A 17,107-nucleotide genomic window follows, 5' to 3' on the forward strand; every position below is an offset into this window, starting at 1 on the left:
GTCCATTCTATTATTATATCCATTTTACATTTGAGGAAAGAGAGCCTTAGCAAGTGAGCAGTCTGGCCTAGGTTTACACAGCTCATCGGTGGCAGAAAGAACACCAGAGCCTATGCTCTGGATCACCCTGACCTTCCAGTGGCCTAGCAGGTCACCAGGTCTTAACCAACTCACACACCTAAAGCTGGGGGAGACCTTACAGCCGAGAGTGCACACTTCAGAACCAGACAGACCCAAGTACAAATCTTCACAGCACCCCAGGCATGTGAGTTCTTAGGTCCTCAAAACCTCAGCTTCCCCTCCTGTAACCAGGCATGTAACCCTTGCGGATGATGTTGAGTGGATGAAAAGATAGACTGGAAATTAAAAGGCTGATCCATGAACCTGGCTCTTAGCTGACACTGAGCGGATATATTACAAGTGTCCAAAGAAGCCAGCATCTTTTCCTCCAAGCTCTGGTTCACTCAGCCCCTGCTGCCTGACTACCCTCTAACTGGGCCAGACCCATCCTGCACCAAAGCCCAGCTTAACTTAAAGAGCCCATGTCCCAGCTTTATTGGGTTAGAATTCACCTCTCACCCTCGATCTCTCTTGCACTCTGTCTGTGCCTCTACTAAGGCTCTGCCATCCTTCACCCAGCGGTTAAGCCACTTGGGACAGCAACCGCTCCCACACCAGCTGTGATTCCTGGGCCCAGTCCTGCTGTCAGAGGTGAGTAGCCAGCCATGTGTGACTCCTCGAATATCAATTCCAGTTCACCAGAGTCATGTTGCAACAGCCACATTCCAAGTGCCCAGTGGCCATGTGGCAACCAGCTGTCATGTTGGACAGCAGAGACTTATGGAACATTTCCACGCCTGCAGAGAGTGCTGCCCAGATGGTAGGGCCCCGTCTCAGCTCACAGGGCATCCTCCACACAGCCCTGCACAGAGGACCTCCTGCCTTGAGATATGGACATGTGGGCCCCTCCCCATCCTCTGTTCCAACATCCCCCTTCTCTGAAGTTCCTTCGCTGAGCACCCAAAGCAGTTCATGTCCATTTTTCTTTTCCTTTTTAAATTGTCATGAAATATACATAACGAACGATTTACCATTTTAACCATTTTTAAGTGTACAGTTCAAAGGCAAAAAGGTACATTCTCAGGATCTGCAGCATCACCACCATCTACCGCCAGAACATTTTCCATCCTCCCAACCGAAACTCTGTCCCCATCAAACACTATCTCTGCATCCCACTTCCCCCAGCCCCTAGTAACCACTGTTCCACTCTCTTCTCCATGAATATGTCTCTTCTAGGTACCTTACATCCATCTTTACCCCAATGTCCTATTTCATTTTCATCAAAGCACTTATCACCCTCTGAAGTGCTCTTGTTGGGTCAATTCCTCTATCAGCTGTGATTCTGATCTTGATCACAGCTGCATCCACAGCACCTGCTGAAGTGCGTATCCTACCAGGGGTGCTGGGTAGACACATATGGGGTGTGCCGTGCTCGGTTCACCCACACGGTGGCCGAGTCCTGAGCAATGGAGCCGGTCTGGGAGATCCTCCTGAGCTGGGGGAGGCGGGGCCTGAAGTCTTGGGTCCTCTGGATGGAGTGTGACCAGACGCTTCCTGTTTCTAGGCTTCCTCTGTGAAACGAGGGCTAGACAATCTCCAAGGAACCCTCAGGCCCTGACTCCCTTTGACTCTGAAAAAGCATGTGGCTCCTCCTCCATGGTCAAGACCACGGACTTGGGCAGAGGATGGCCCTGAAGGACAAGCCAAGTTGTTCCATCTTCCAGGTCCCCTAAGCTCCAGCGTGTGGATGGACATGCTGACTACCTACTGGGGGCCACGGAATTTTCAAGAGACCTTCAGAAACCATGTCCTTTCTACCTCAACTGTGGCACTGTATTCCCACTTTTACAGAAAGTAAAATAATGAAGGCATTCCTGATCAAAGAACTAGTAAGTTGGAGGTGAGTCTACACTCAGGTCAAGTTTACCCCTACCTCCCTTCTCTTTCCACTACACCACAATCCAGAATGGCTGGGTTTGTGCGTCTTCTGCTTGAAAAAATAAAAAGCAAAACAAAACAAAAAAGGACAGAAAACAGTTCTGTCCTTGATTTAGTTTGGCAGCAAAGAAGCTCCACAATTTCCCTTGCAATTTTCCTCCAAAGTATAAACTTTCAGGAGATGAGAAAAAAATAACAAACACTTAAGAAGAAATACAATTGCATTTTTAAAAAATGATAAAAGGCCAAAGTAGAGTTTTCAAGAACATTTTTGAGAGGGGTTACTTGCTTTATTTGGGTTTTCTTTTTCAGAAAGTGATCTCTGTGCGCTGTCATTTTTCAAAACGGGTAGTAAAAATAATTGGAATAAACACTGGGGCAGAAATTCTAAAACCCTGGCCCGAGATCAGAGGAAACAGAGCCCTGCTGGACTCCATTCTCCCAGGGGAGCTCTCATTTAAGACAGGATGGAGGTATTAGGCTAAAGAAGGACCAGAGACAAAAGGACACAGTCGCTTGTCCCTGCCGTGGACTGGGCCTGCTACCGAGGTCAGCTGAGGCACTGGGCCCGGGCCGACCGATCCTCTCTGCAAATGCCAGCCGCTCACAGAGCAAGTCTGTGGCTTCTGGTGGCCAGGCTGCCTGCTCAGAGCCAAGGACCTAGGGGAGTGACACGCTTGCCACCTTCATTCCAACCCCCTAGTCCTCACTTAGGCTCCCTGCCCTGTCTTCCTGTCCACAGCCATAGCCTTGGGTCTTTGGGAAACCACTGGCAAGAGTGAAAAGGATGGTAGAAACCTCCACTTGCACTAGCTCCTCACCACACGCCTCACACTGTTTAAAAAGCATCGCATCATTCTAAAGCACCCTCTTTCCCACCTCCCAACAACCTCGGTCCACCTGCAACTCCTGTTTGACTAATGCACGCACAGCAGCCTGCGATGCCAAGGAACCTGCCCAAGATCACAGAGCTGGCGGCAGCAGGGCCGGGGTCAACCCATCAGGAGGGCTCCAGCCCCTCACCCTAAACCGCAGGAAGCGAGGCCAGGGAGCCCTGACTAGCAAAGGTATCACAGCTCGCGGGCAGAGCCTAATTGTGGCCCCGTGGACAGGGTAGAAATATGCATGTCATAGGATTCTTGGGAGAGGCCCACCGCTCCTCCCACACGTGCTACAGTGACCAAGAAGTGTCACCCTGTGTGAGGCCGCCCCCCTCTGTGAGGCCACATGGGGGATTCAGACACACTTAGGCTCAAACCCAGATCCCCGATTTCTAGCAATAAGTACGACCTTGGGCCACTATCTTAATCACTTTGAGCCCCAGTTTCCTCATCTGTAAAACAGGGATTATGATACCATTTTCACCTTCCTCCGAGAATCTCTGTGAGGGGAGGAATGAAAGGATGTTTGGGGAAGTGAGCCATAAACTATAAATTATGAGAAGCCCTTGCTACTCAAAACGCGGTCCATGAACCAGCAGCCTTGGCGCCCCTCAGAAGCTATTTGAAAGGCAGAATCTCGGCCTTACCTTGAGTTACTGAGCAAGAATACTGGAGTGGGTTGACATTTCCTACGTCAGGGGATCTTCCCAACCCAGGGATTGAACCCGGGTCTCTTATGTCTCTCGCCGTGGCAGACAGGTTCTTTACAATTAGCGCTACCTGGGACGGCTCAGTGGTACTGCGCATGCGCACTAGATAGGGAGGCGGTCCCGCGTGCTGGGCGTGGAGGCCTGGACTGCTTGTGAGCTTCCAGGGAGAATAGAGAGGAAAGGGGGTGGGGTGGAGTTCCCTGAGAGGGAGGATTGGTACAGGCAGCTGCAAGGAGCTCAGGGCCCATGGGAATGCCCCCGTATCACAGGCAGACTCATGGGTCTGCACGGGGCACAGGGCTGGAGTCAGCTGACTTTGCCTCTGGCTTTCGTGTCTGCTCTGCAATTCAGCCTCTCACCAGCAGGGGGGCCTCCCCCGTCCCTTGGGGCCAGGGGCAATGTGGCCCCCCTCTAAACTCGCCCTGTGGGAAAGAAGCTCCAAACACTGAACACGTGAAGCCAGTGGGCCACCCCGCCACCTCCACACCCCGCCCCCCTTGCCAGCCATCCAGCTCATCAACCTACCCTTTTTCAGATACACAGCTAGAGGGTCCCCTTCCCTGCTCCTCACTTTCACCTGACACTGAAGACTTCCAAAGCTGGTGGTCTGCGAGGTCCCCAACACGTCTTCACTCTGAAGATGGAAAGAAGCTCCATTAAAGTCCTGTGGTATTTAACGTAATAATAAATTCAGCGAACGTTGACCAAACTCTACCCAGGGTTAGGCTCAAGGGCTACAGAGATAAATAAGAGAGGAACCCTCCTCCTTAATTTCTCCCTTTCTACTGGATCGCACAGACAGGCAAGCAGCAAATTCCAGCCAGAGTGTTAGCTGCAAAGATACTTGTCATAAAAGAGGAGATAATTACCCCTGAAAAAGGAGTGCTTAATTCTTTGTGTGTGAGGTGGGGGGAGGATTATCTCTTGTAACTTCTAGAACAGCTCTATCAGGTAGGTGTTATTGATATGTGCATTTTAAAATAAGGAAACACATGCTTAAAGAGGATGAGTTGATTGCAAAATCCACCCAGCTAATTATGGAGTGGAGGGATAAGAATCCCGTTTGGATTTCATTTCCCAAACACAGCCCCTGGGCAACACTGCCAGTTTAGGTGTTCTGGGGAGATGGCAATCAGGGGAGGTTAATTCTATTGAGAAACAGAAGCTAGAAAATTTTCCCAGAAAAAGTGAATCCAGGTGGGTTCTGATGTATAAATAAAAGTTTGTCAGGTGGAAACGAGAGAAGGGGGATTTTAAGCAGAGGATATGGCAGAGATGGAGACCTGGGATCCCACAGGTGTTTTGATTAACTAGGTCCAGTGGTTTTCAGGGACTGTCTGTTACAGGGATGGGAGGCAGGTGGTGGGTGGGAGAGAGAGGCAGGGGCCAGCCTGTGGAAGACTTTGTTTGGCATATGTGGTGAGGATCAGGGGAAGACTCTTTAGCTTGAAAATAAGGAGGTTTGACTTCTGTAAATCGTGTCATTCTCGTTTATCTCTGATCTCTAGTTCCAGCGCTCTTGCTATGTGGGTTTGGTAGGGTAAATCTGTATTCATTTGTGTCTTGTTTCTAGTACTTTGCCTCCTCCAAAGTTACCCAACTTTGAGTTTCCCAGTTCAGTTTTGGGAATTTGGGGAGGGCATAAGCTAAAACAAAGGCTATTGGAAAGCAATCACTCTTCTTGCTTTTTAGATAAAAAGCAAACTTGTTGAACGCATGGTGGTATGGAGAAAGGCCTTTAAGCAGGAAACATTCCTGCAGGTGGGAAGGATCTGAGTTTTAGGTCCCAGATTACAGGAGCCCTGATCCCATGATCTGCTAAAACTGCCGATACCCTATCAGCTTTGACTTATAGAAAGAACAATTTCATGTGGTTCTAATACTTAACTTTTCTTTTCCTTTTTAAAGTTATAATCATGTTTTACTTCTACAATGAGAAAGAATGCTGGAGTCCAGGACTCAGATGATATTTGGGACTTTGGACAATGTCCTGGTGTGTCCAGTGACCCAAGCTGCCCAGTGAGATAAGCTGGTGGGGGACAGAGGGAAGGGGCTCATTCCTATGACCCTCTCCTGATGAATCTATCAGGAAATGATGCTGCTCAGATGAATAGTCCCTATGTCAGCTTCATCCTGAGCCATCACCGGTCCCCTGCAGTTTTAGTTTCCCAAAATCCCATCATTTTGAAGAAATGGAAGTAGCATGGGACCACTTATTGATAATCTCATTCCATCATCTGCTCAGAGTGGTATTGATTCAATGAAGGCACTTCTGATGTAGGACAGACACAAGACAGAACTTCCATGTGACTGCCACAACTCACCCGATCGGAAGTCATGCAAGCGATATTGTCACTTGCCCAAACATAGAAATCACAGGACACTTCTGATCCTGCTGTGGACACCGTGAGGAAGCTGCAGGCCTCATCCAGTGCACAGCCTGCAAGAACCAGGGGACAGTCACCCACCTGTCTCTCAGGCGATACAGAGGACAGACAGACACAGACACCTACTCCCTGCCCCTCAAACACACACACACACACACACACACACACACACACACACACACACACACACACACACACAGTAACAATGACTACTCGTGGAGGACTGGAGGATTATGAGAAAATTCTTGTAAAGATGAATGCTCAATATGTGGTAATTGTTATTATTCATCTCTGGCCTCACCCTTGAAATAGACAGCTGCATCTCCTGAGCTGGACTAAATGCTCTGCAAAGAACAAATGTCCCTCAGGGCTTCTCCCTTAACATCTGCCCGAGCCTCATTCTTGGCAGGCAGCAGATGCACTATAAACTCAGAACTAAAATGATGAGTTAGATGTACATTTTGGAAATCAGTTGATTTACAGAGTATTTCTGAAGAAGTATATTTGATTATGATCTCGAAGGTTGTGCTTAACATGTCTTGCAAGATCAGCACCGTGTATTCCTATGGCACCACCCATGTGCCCGGCCCCCCATTGCCCCTCACCTGCCAAGCACTGCATCAGTGAGGGCTCAGAACCGGGAACTTCAGACCTGACCATTACAGCCACATCAGCATTGAAGATCACCTTAGATTCTGGAAGCTTCTCAAATTTCCGCATCACTGAAATGTAAGCATATCCGTGAAACTTGACTCTGAAGAGTCTGGGGTCTCTGCAGAGAAGCCAGAAGGAGATTTAAGTCAAGAAGTCACTTCCCACCCATTGCGTTTGCTCACACGGGTGCTCCAAAAAGACAAATTCCCTTTGAAAGGTAGTTCCAGAAGCTGACTCATAGCGAACACAGAGCTATTGCTCATCATGTCTCCTTTTTTTCATCTCATTGTCTGGAAGTAAGAAGAATATCTGATATATGTTAATCCTCACAATTCCCTTTTTCACATTGATACTGATTTTCTACATAAATTTATATTTCCTTGTCCTTATCTTTGAATGCTAATGATAGCTCATAATTATTTTATTTATAATGATACAAATAAAATATTTTATTTATAATGATATCTCATGTTTATTTTTAAACAACTTGATCTCTTCCTGGAAAAAAGTAAATTATTTTTAAAAGACAAAACGTGCACATGGGTTCGGGTAAGTCTGAATATGCATCATGTAGCTCAGACATTTTCATGATAGCACTTGTCTAAATGACACGTAAGCATCTGTTTTCCTGGGTCCCATCAACACACCTGAGCTCCTATCTGTCACAGTGACACAGTCACGAGCTCATGGAACTGGACAAGAGAGGAGAAAGAAAGAAAATTTCTCAAGGCTATGAAACTTGGAACTCACCATTTACCAAGCAAAGAAACCATGGCAGGTAACTAGCTCTCAAGGAACAAAACTCATTTTACAAGCCAAAATGCTCAAAAGCACCAATATTTTACAGGTAACTATCAAAAAATAAGCCCTGAAGTACATGAGTACTGACTTTTTTTGAAGATGTGGTGATAAATATGTTTGAGTCAGACACAACTCAGCAACTAAGCACAACACATGTAAGCCCTCGTTCTCACACACACCCATTGCTTTAAAAACGAGATCGTGTCTGAGTTGATTTTCATCATGTCAGTACATTCAAGGCCATCCTAAGCAACCTGGTCTCAGTTTTCATAATAAGTGTAGGGGGGAAAAAGTGTGTTTGGAGTGGGAATTGGAGAGGTGGGTATTAATATAATAGAAATGACAGGCGTTAAGCCTCCAGAAACTTTGATGGGAAAAACTCATTTTACAAAGTGGCCCTTGTTGTTCTTAGAAGTGGCCAAGTTCATGTGCTCAGACCATAATCAGCCCTTCCCATCTCCTCCTTTCTTCTTTATTTTTTGCACTCCTTGATATTTTGTTTATAGGGGCCAGAAGCTCCAGTCCAGCAAAGACCATCTTACACTCAGCCCAGTGTCCCTAAGGCTTGGTTGGTATGGACAAGAAGCTCACAGCCTTCTAGGAGACTAAATAAAATTTGAAAAGTTTTTCAGTTTCCAATTAAGTTAGTCTCAGGAGCCATACATGCGGTAAGTTCAGCACTTCACTTACAGAATCTGCTGGGTTTCACCTAAGAGACACCACAGTGATGGGGATCTCGACATTGCAGAGCTCTAAGAAAAAACTCATTGACAAAGAGAAGGGAAACAATCTATGAACTGAGTTACCAAGGAGTCCTTGGAATACTGAGTTAGGATGCAAATGTATACATCCTCTTGTTGTAATATCCCACATGCCTCATAGTTATTTACAAATTTACATACATAACATATTTGCAGGTGTCTTGGGGAAAGCATTAAAGGTCAGCATCAAGGTGCATCGCCCTATTTGGCCACGATTCCTCCACAGCTTGGGAAACCGGCCACAGGAGTTCAAGTGATGGGAAAATCCCCCTCCTTTAGGCGCCCTTTAGGAGATTGTTCTGATCGTGCACGCTCAGTCGCTCAGTCGTGTCCAGCTCTTTGTGACCCCCATGGACTGTAGCCTGCCAGGCTCCTCTGTCCGTGGGATTGTCCTGGCAAGAATACTGGAGTAGGTTGCCATTTCCTCCTCTAGAGGATCTTCCCAACCCAGAAATCTAACCTGTGACTTCAGCATCTCCTGCATTGGCAAATGGATTCTTTACCACTGAGCCACCTAAGAAGCATAAGTTCTGAAGAAGGCCAGATAATTAGAGCCATTCATTCACTGTGTCTCCAGTATTCGTGCTGAGTAAGTTTGGAGCTTTGCTTAGGAAGCCAGAGATTCGGAGGACCTATCTGGAGGCTATTCCTACAGCACCTCAGGGAGGCGTCATCAAAGTTGGCAAAGCTGAGCCGTGTTCCTTGTAAACGTTTCTGATGCCACTGATTGAATGAGCTTTTCTGCTCCAGATGAATGCAGGCCAGAGCAAGCCAAGAAATGCTTTACAAAGTGTGCGTTACAATCCACACAGCTGAGCTGGTGGTAGGGATGCAAAGAAGGCTGGAGTTAAGATGCAAGCACCCAGAACAGCAGCCATCACCACGGTCCTTGGGTAAGTGGCCTTCCCTCTGAGAACGTTCTCTCCCTCATTTGTAAAAGAGAGCAAAGATCTGCCTAACTGAGTCCTTAAAGCTCTAACTATCCTTAAAGCTCTAAATCCCCTGACTGCTGTTTCTGCCCAAGAGGAGGGATTGTGGAAAAAAGCAATAAAGATTTTCCCTGGATTTGCCATGAGATTTTATCCATGGACATGAAAGTTTGTTCATGGACACATCTGCACAAATCTTTGGCATTTATTAGTTCTTTGCTAAGCCATTTCATCTCCATCTTGCAGATGGGGAAACTGTTGAAGGGGACTTGCCCAGCATTACAAGACCCGTAAAGGGCACCATTGGGATTAAACTAGTTCTGAGCCCCGTCCCGTTACACTTGGGACTGTAGGACACCTGTCGGCTCACTCGGGGCTTTTGCATCCATTATCTCATCGAAGAGCTGGGCTCAGTGAACGTTTGTCATTTTCATAGGATGATATTGACCCTCACTGTGTCTCAGGAAGTGAGCAGGAGGCTGCTGGAGTGATGAGGCTCAGAGAAGCTGAGCAATGTGCCCTGGGTCACCCAGCAAGTAAGTTCTGGAAGAAGGACTGGCCCTCGGGTCTTCCCCTAACATCCCACTGAGGGAGAAACACTGACCACTTCTGGGGCAAGCTGCCCACAAGAAAGGAAACCTCAGCAGATGAATGACTTTTAAATTCATTTCTCGTGAGGCTGAGTACTTAGGGGTGAGGTTTCATGATGTCGGAAATATTTTTTTCCAGTGATTAAAGGAGAGAGAAAGAGAGCAAAACAATAACAATTTTTGGATCTGGGTGACGAATATTTTTTCATCCTACTAATCTTTCAACACCTACGTAGTTTAGAAGTTTTCGAAATAAAAGGTTGTGGACAAACACATCTTGTGTGTCTCTCTCATTTTAGAAAGCCTGGTGGGATCGCACACCCTGTCCCCAGGAGTGGCCTGCACATACTTAGACACTGAGCATCCACCAGCGGGGCCTCTGATTCCGTCCAGGGCAGCCTCCGCCCCTCGCCGTCCACACAGAAGGCCTTCCCGCTGGTCCTGTCCCTCTGGCTGGCTCGGTACTGGCCGTCCTGGTCACACTGCAGGCCCATCTCATTCTTCTGACAGTCGGTGACACCTGGAACCAAACATGAATACAACCATCAGTGTCACTGGGACTTCCCCGGAGGCCCAGTGGTTAAGACTCCATGCATCCATGGCAGAGGGGTAGAGGTTCGATCCCTGGCTCTGCATGGCCAAAAAAAAAAAAAAACAAACTATCAGAGTTGTGCTTCTGGGGTCCCCTATCTGCCTGGCTCCCAGTCCTTGATCAGACATCCAAGTCCCATGTCTGAGCCAGACACACTCCCCCAGCCTCAAACTTGTCAGTGCCCCCACCCTGACTTAAGGACAAAGTCTGGGCTTGCCTTTGGGCCACAAGGGCCTCTGTGACCTGGACCCACCCATCTGACCCTCCAGCTGCACCTGTGTGTCCGCATCAGTGGATACCACCGGCTCTGATACCATTTTCTGGACCCCGACCCCGACTCTGCCCCCTGGTTCTTCTCCTGGTGCCCAGCTCTCCCCGGTTCTCAGGGAGTTAACTCTTTGCCACCCAGTCCTCATTTCCTCAGGGAAGTCCCTTGACATCCCTTGATGCCCGAGTGTCACACCCTGTCCTCTGGACCCGCACCCCTGCTCAGAGCCGGGAGTGCGATGATTATTTCCATCAGTCTGCAGAACAACTGGTTTGCAGCTGTCTGCCTCCCTCCCCAGCTGGCAGGGACCTCACCTGGGTCTGCTTCCTGTTATATCCCAGTGTCTTGCTCAGCATCTGACACGTAATACAAGCCTGCCCTGCCCACCCTGGGCTTTGATCCTGTGATTTATAATAGAAATACGTATCTGGTCTTGATCCACCATGTCTGGAAGTGGACGTTCAGAGAAAGGAGGTGACTCGGCCAAGGTCACAACAGTAGGAGGGAGAGTGGGGAGCAAAGGGGAGCAAATGCGTTTGGGGCAGGGGTCCCGAGCCCCCACCTCCTGCTCAGCTGCCCACCGCGTGTGTGTGCAGCATGCCCTCCACAAATAAGGACCAGCATGTGGCAGGGAACCCCTTCCCAGAAAGGATCCCTCGGGCCGTGTGACGGAACCTCACATCATCCCAGACTGCAGTGACTGGAACCCATGTGTGGACACGAAGGATGCTGTGTTTCCGGGGAAGTATCTCTTCTCTAAAAGGGATGCCGACTTCCAGCCTCAGGAATTCCTCTGATCTTACTTCCTTGGAAATACCGCCCTATTTCCAGTGCTCTCCTGACCAAAGAAGATCTCCTCTATCACAGAAGGGGACTTGATCTCTTCTGATTAACTACTTTACAACTCCACACACAACTCAGATTTCAAATAGTAGTAGCCACGGTTGCCTCACGTTGACACCATTTCAGACTATCATGAACAGATGTATAACGAGGCAAGTTATAGGTCCCTGCGAGGGAAAACCCAACCCTCCCCAGGTGACTGGTAAGTAAATAGACCGAGTGAAATCACATGACATACGGGAAGGCTGCCGTACACACAGACCCGACAGATCCACGGGCCCAAAAAGGGAATATGAGCTATACGGCGGTGGTGACCGTAGGTGGAAAACATCTTCCACTTCTAAATCTGATAACACTGACTTACAAAAATCGGAAGTTTCAGAATCAGACAATACCAAGATCAAAGGCCGGTTATATCACTTTTTGAGCGACTTTCACACTAGTTGAGCGACTTTAGCTAAGTTTCATCAGATGAGTCTTGGCTTTCTTACACGTAAAAGTTGAGCTCATAATGTTTATCTAAAAGGAGAATTGGGAGGATTGACTGAGACAACACTAGTGAAATGTCTGGCCTAGGGTCTTAACAGAGCAGAGACATTCAAAGGTGGTGCCCCTTTGATTATGCTATGGACCCAGAGGTGCTCAAGGGTAGACAATTTTGCCCCCCATTTAAGAGATACTTGGCATTGTTTGGAGACGGTTCGGTTGTCACAATTTGGTGTGCATGAAGGAAGTGCTTCCAGGATCTGACAGGTAAAGACCAGTGATGCTGCTGAATAAACATCCTCTCACACAAAAGACAGCCCTCCCAAATGAAGAACTGTCTGTCTCCAGCTTCCAGGAGTACCGAGGCTGAGGTGTCCTGCTGTATTCGTGTGGCACTGTAGGGTTTCTCTTTCGTGGCAGGACCCGTGAGGACTTACAGTGAGTCTGGCTGAAAGCTCCAGCATAAACGGTAGTTCTGCCCTCAGGACAGGGGACACAGGCCAGGCTCCCTGCCTGTTCTTGGTAGAATCCAGCAGGACAGGGAACGCACTGCTCATCTTGAAAATAGCTTCCTTCCGGACACTTGACTGGAAGAGATCAACAGAGCAACTAGGTTAAAAAACAAGACACCTGCTGTACAATTACAACCTCAGAATGCACTGGATCTGTGAAATTCCAAAATCAGACAAGAACTCATTCATTTAGCAAATGCCCAATGAGAATGCACAGTGCATCCGGCTCCAAGAGTCAAGGATAAGCCATGAAGAAGGTCCACAAGGTTCCTGCTCTCCAGGAGTTGATGGGCTGGTAGGATGAGAGGGTGTCTGACAAGACTGCCAGATTCAAGTGAGATGAAGCAGGAGCAGATAGTGAGGAAGGCCCCTCTGAGAGACAAATTGTGAGACCTGATGAGTGAGGAGTAAGCCAGGCAAGGATGCAAAAGAGAATTTCAGACAGAGGGAACAGCAAGTGCAAAAATCCTGAGGCAGGAATAAGTTTGGATTCTTCAAGGAATGGAAAGAGAAAAGCCAAACAGAGCCAGCTTACTGAGTTAGAGCTTAGTGGACAAAGAGAAGGATGTCATGAGGTGAAGTTGGAGAACTTTAAAGATGAGCACCCATCCATAGGTTGCTATGGGAACACGGTGGAGAACAGTGCGGGGTGCAAACTTTGAGGTCAGACAGACCCAATAAAGTCCCCCTCCTCCCTGTGCCTAAATGATTGTGGATTACTCTGAGGTTCCATTTTCTCCTCTAAAACATTTTGTTGTTGTTTATTCACTAAGTCATGTCCAACTGTTTGCAACCCCATGGACTATAGCTCGCAAGGCTCCTCTGTCCATGGGATTTCCCAGGCAAGAATACTGGAGTGGGTTGCCATTTCCTTCTCCAGGGGAATCTTCTCGATCCAGGAATCAAATCCATATCTCCTGCACTGGCAGGCAGATCCTTTAGCAATGAGCCACCCGGAAAGCCCTCTCTGTAAAAGAGGGGTTCATTATGTTATCCCACTGGAGTGCGGTAGTGATGTGCAGAAAGCAGGTACCACAATGCAGACTCCACAGTCTACAGGTAAGGAAGTTGTTCCTTGTACCCTCAACTCCTGCTCTCTCTACATAGGGTGCCCTCCCTGTGGGGTGATCTCAACCATCCAGCACCATCTCACTCCACTCACATGGCCTCTTCCTCTGGGTCACTCAGTGATGGCAGGGCTGAGACCTGGGGCCACCGGGAGGTGAGATGCCCAGGGCACGGGATCGGCAGAGGCCCTCGCGGTCCGGGTACTGGGGCTCTGATTTCCTCAGAAACCCCAGGTGTGACCCTGGGAGTGGGGACCTGCTCCTGTTGGCACCCTGGACGCCTCCCTCCCCTCCTCTGCTTCCTGCCTGTGCACCGCTGTCAGTCTGCAGACCCTCAGGGCCTCCTGTCCCTCTGACTCTAACACTCGCAGCCCTTCCTACTGTGCTTCCTCCAACAGGATACAAGCTGGGAAACAGAAGCCCAAACTGGACAGACGCCCGTCTCATAAGGGTTCTAAGTTGGCGTTCAAGAGCTCTGCTCCCCGGCAAGGGTATGAACTTGGCCACAGTGATTCAGACAGCTCAGACAAGGGATGGCAGAAAGAGGTTCCCTCTTGCCTTTTTTCTTGGTCCAGGGTTGGCCTCCTGAGAGTTTGTCAAGTAACTTCCGGAAGAAGTGAGCTGTTACTCAGGGAGGGTGGGAGTCAAAAGCATGCCTGCTCTTGGGAGCACTGTCTTGGTGCCTGGCGCTCCTCTGTGTACCTCCTGCATGTACATCACCTCTGCACGTATGGGAGTTTGCATGTTGCCCCCATTTCACAGATGAGAAAGCTGAGCCTCAGGACATCCACGCATGATGCCCCTTTGCCCACTGCAAAGGGCAGTGGGGAAGTAAAGTTATAGAATATGCCAAGCACGGTGCCACGTGTGTCACCAGCCGCCTTTCACTGTCACCACCTTATGGAAAAGGCATCAGCGCCAGTGTAGTCTGGAGAAAACTGATGTTCAAGGTCAGGTTCAACCAGGCTGCAAGGAGATATGGGTGGGATCTCAGTCCCATTTTCACCAAACCAAAGCCTTTCCTCCACCCACCAATTCAACCACCTTCTTTTGACGAAGAAATGAAGCCCATACACGTGGGACCTGCTAGAACAGAACCCGCATGGATCTGACAGCCGCTTTCCTGTGTATGCGTATGCGTGTAGTGTTTCTGAGTAAATCAGAAACCCAGGCCCATCTTGGAAACAGAATGGTGTGTTTTCCGGCCTGCCTGGCGCCATGCACACCCTCGCTCAGAGTGGAGTTTCGTTACTTCTATGAGTCACATTGTTGATCATCTCTAGCATTTTTACCTCCGTGCTGGGGTGTTTTTTTTTTAAAGCAGTCTCCAAGTTCATTGCTGAAGGAAAACAAAACCTGTGCAACTAGCCTGAATTGCTGCCTCCCAACCTCGGGTGCAGCTGAAGGGGCAGAAAAATGAAAGCTGAGATCTTTGCTGCCATAAACTTAAGGGCTCTCGACCGCGCACAAGGAAGCCGTGTTGTGATTCTCTCCATCTCTGACGTCAAGTGCCTTTTCCACCCAAACAAACCCTTGTAAACATCATGATGAGCCTCCTCCTCTAGCAGGTGGGTCCTCTTCACAGAAACAATTGGGTGTTTATCCTTCAGTTAAATCCCCTCATGGAAAACCCCTGAACCCTCAGTTCCCTCCTCTGTAAAATGAGGCCATTTGGCCCAAGTTTGTGAGTTTTGCAAAGCTTTGGGATTATGGCATCCCTCCTGCCAACCAGATCCCAGGGTCCCCAAATCAGGCAGCTACATTCGTGCTGAAGAAAATTACCTGAGGACAGGCGACACTCCTTCCCTCCTTAGCCTGCTTTGCTCAAGCCCACCCCTGGCCTGGCCCAGTCACTCTCCAACTGAAAATTCCCCCATTGTGACCCCACCAGACCAAGCCCCTTACTGTGCCCCCAGGCACCTCCATGCTGGTCCCCGCCGACCACTCCGGCTCATCTTTTGCCACATTCCCCACACCCCTATTCTCCAACTGCACGAACCACGTGTTGCTGCTGCTGCTAAGTCACTTCAGTCGTGTCTGACTCTGCGTGTGCACTGGCCCCATAAAAGCCACAGCACTTCCTAACTGCCTACTTTAGCACTAATCTCCATTTCTGGAGTGTCCATTACTTTAGCAGCCTAAACACAGGGGCACATATACACACACATACATACCCACCACTGCTTGTCTGCTCTTATCCAAGCAGCAATTTCTACTCACCAGCCTTTGCTAGCCCGGCAAGCCTTCTCTGACTTCCCCGACTGTGATGCAAAAGGCTTTTCACGTGATATTTTAGCTGTCTTTTCACTTAACCCTGCCTCAGCTAGACTGTGAGCTCTTTGAAAGTAGGGCTATGACTCTTGGTTCCCTGAATATTTCACATTATGTGTTTGACACATAATTGCATTTTGAAAGTTTGGATGGGATAGATGGAAAGATGGATGGATAGGAGGATGGATGGAAGGATGGATGGATGGATGGATAGAGAGATGGAAGGAAGGAAGAAGGAGGGAAGAAGAAAGAGGAAGGAAGAAAGGAAAGGAGGAAGGGGGGAAGGAAACAAGAGGCAACTTGTTACTTTAGGAAAACATCCATAGAGAATTAGCTCTATGATAAGATCTTGCAGTGAATGAGTGAGCGAATGTTGTCCAGAACAAAAATGGAAAATCCAGACAGTTTCCCTGGGATTCTTCTTAACGGGCCAATTTGGCATGAAGGCTGCCCGCAGGTAATTCCAAGGGAAAGCCATTTGCCTGGCCTTGAGGCAAGAGGGTGAATGTAACTGACCCCATGGGAGTTGCGAACAAAGCCTCCTGCTCCTGCAGCAGGTACTGCGTAGGTCAAGACGGCCCTGCTTGACGGAGTCACGGGAGGCAGACACTCCCATTGGTGCCCCGGAGTCACCGCCCTCCCAGGGGACCATCCAGATTAGCCCCCCAAGACAGCACACAGAAACCCTGCCTCATCTCCACAGGACAATGCTCTGCTTGTAGCCTCACAGCTGTGTTCCAGATGTGCTTCAGAAGGGAAAAGAGTCAATTAGAAGAGATACAAGGATCAGAGGGTGTGATTTCACCAAGAGCCCTTGTTGAGAAGGGAGACTTGTGAATCCGAGGATAGAACAAAGATTTTGGAACCAGCACAGCTGAGCTGAAATCTCACATAGCCAACTGACAACAAAACCATCTGCAGAAGTTTCACTATGTGTGAATAGACGTGCTTTGTATCGATTATATTCTGCTATGCAAATTGCAACCTCCCCCCCTCCATGAAATAGATATTACAGTCCCTGGTTTCCAGATGATTTCTAGTGAAGATGGGCAGTGTCCCAAGAACTCACACTGCGAAAGTGGTGGAACCAGGCTTGAACCCAGATCTATCTGACTTCCAAGACTTCCAGCTTCCTGACACTGTCAGTTGTATTCCCCGCACTGCTTTGTCCATCCCATGGGATTAAAGACACTGGACTCTCTGGACCAGAGCAATGCAGAAACTCAGTAGGAGAGGGATGTATCATGGATACTGGAGGAAACCTGGGGCTTTTGGTACTGCTTTTGTGAATTCCATTCTGGACCTTTCTGAGCATTTGGAGTAAGGGGTGGGGATGAATGATGTGCTCAACAATTCC

General features: G+C 48.6%; 1 protein-coding gene across 2 annotated transcripts in view; it reads right to left on the minus strand.

Annotated features, from left to right (window-relative positions):
* Positions 1-17,107, minus strand: part of TG (thyroglobulin) — a 231,513-nt gene that overhangs the window by 171,530 nt on the left and 42,876 nt on the right. For both annotated transcript variants that reach the window (XM_027972878.2, XM_042254076.1), the window contains exons 21-25: positions 12,338-12,487; positions 10,061-10,231; positions 6,582-6,698; positions 5,914-6,029; positions 4,115-4,223 (exon numbers count right to left, since the gene is read on the minus strand). In XM_027972878.2, the coding sequence (XP_027828679.2) occupies positions 4,115-4,223; positions 5,914-6,029; positions 6,582-6,698; positions 10,061-10,231; positions 12,338-12,487 (663 nt within the window). The remainder of the gene's footprint in view (positions 1-4,114; positions 4,224-5,913; positions 6,030-6,581; positions 6,699-10,060; positions 10,232-12,337; positions 12,488-17,107) is intronic.

The sequence above is a fragment of the Ovis aries genome, chromosome 9 (genome assembly GCF_016772045.2).
Source record: "Ovis aries strain OAR_USU_Benz2616 breed Rambouillet chromosome 9, ARS-UI_Ramb_v3.0, whole genome shotgun sequence".
In the NCBI taxonomy this organism is placed as follows: domain Eukaryota; kingdom Metazoa; phylum Chordata; class Mammalia; order Artiodactyla; family Bovidae; genus Ovis; species Ovis aries.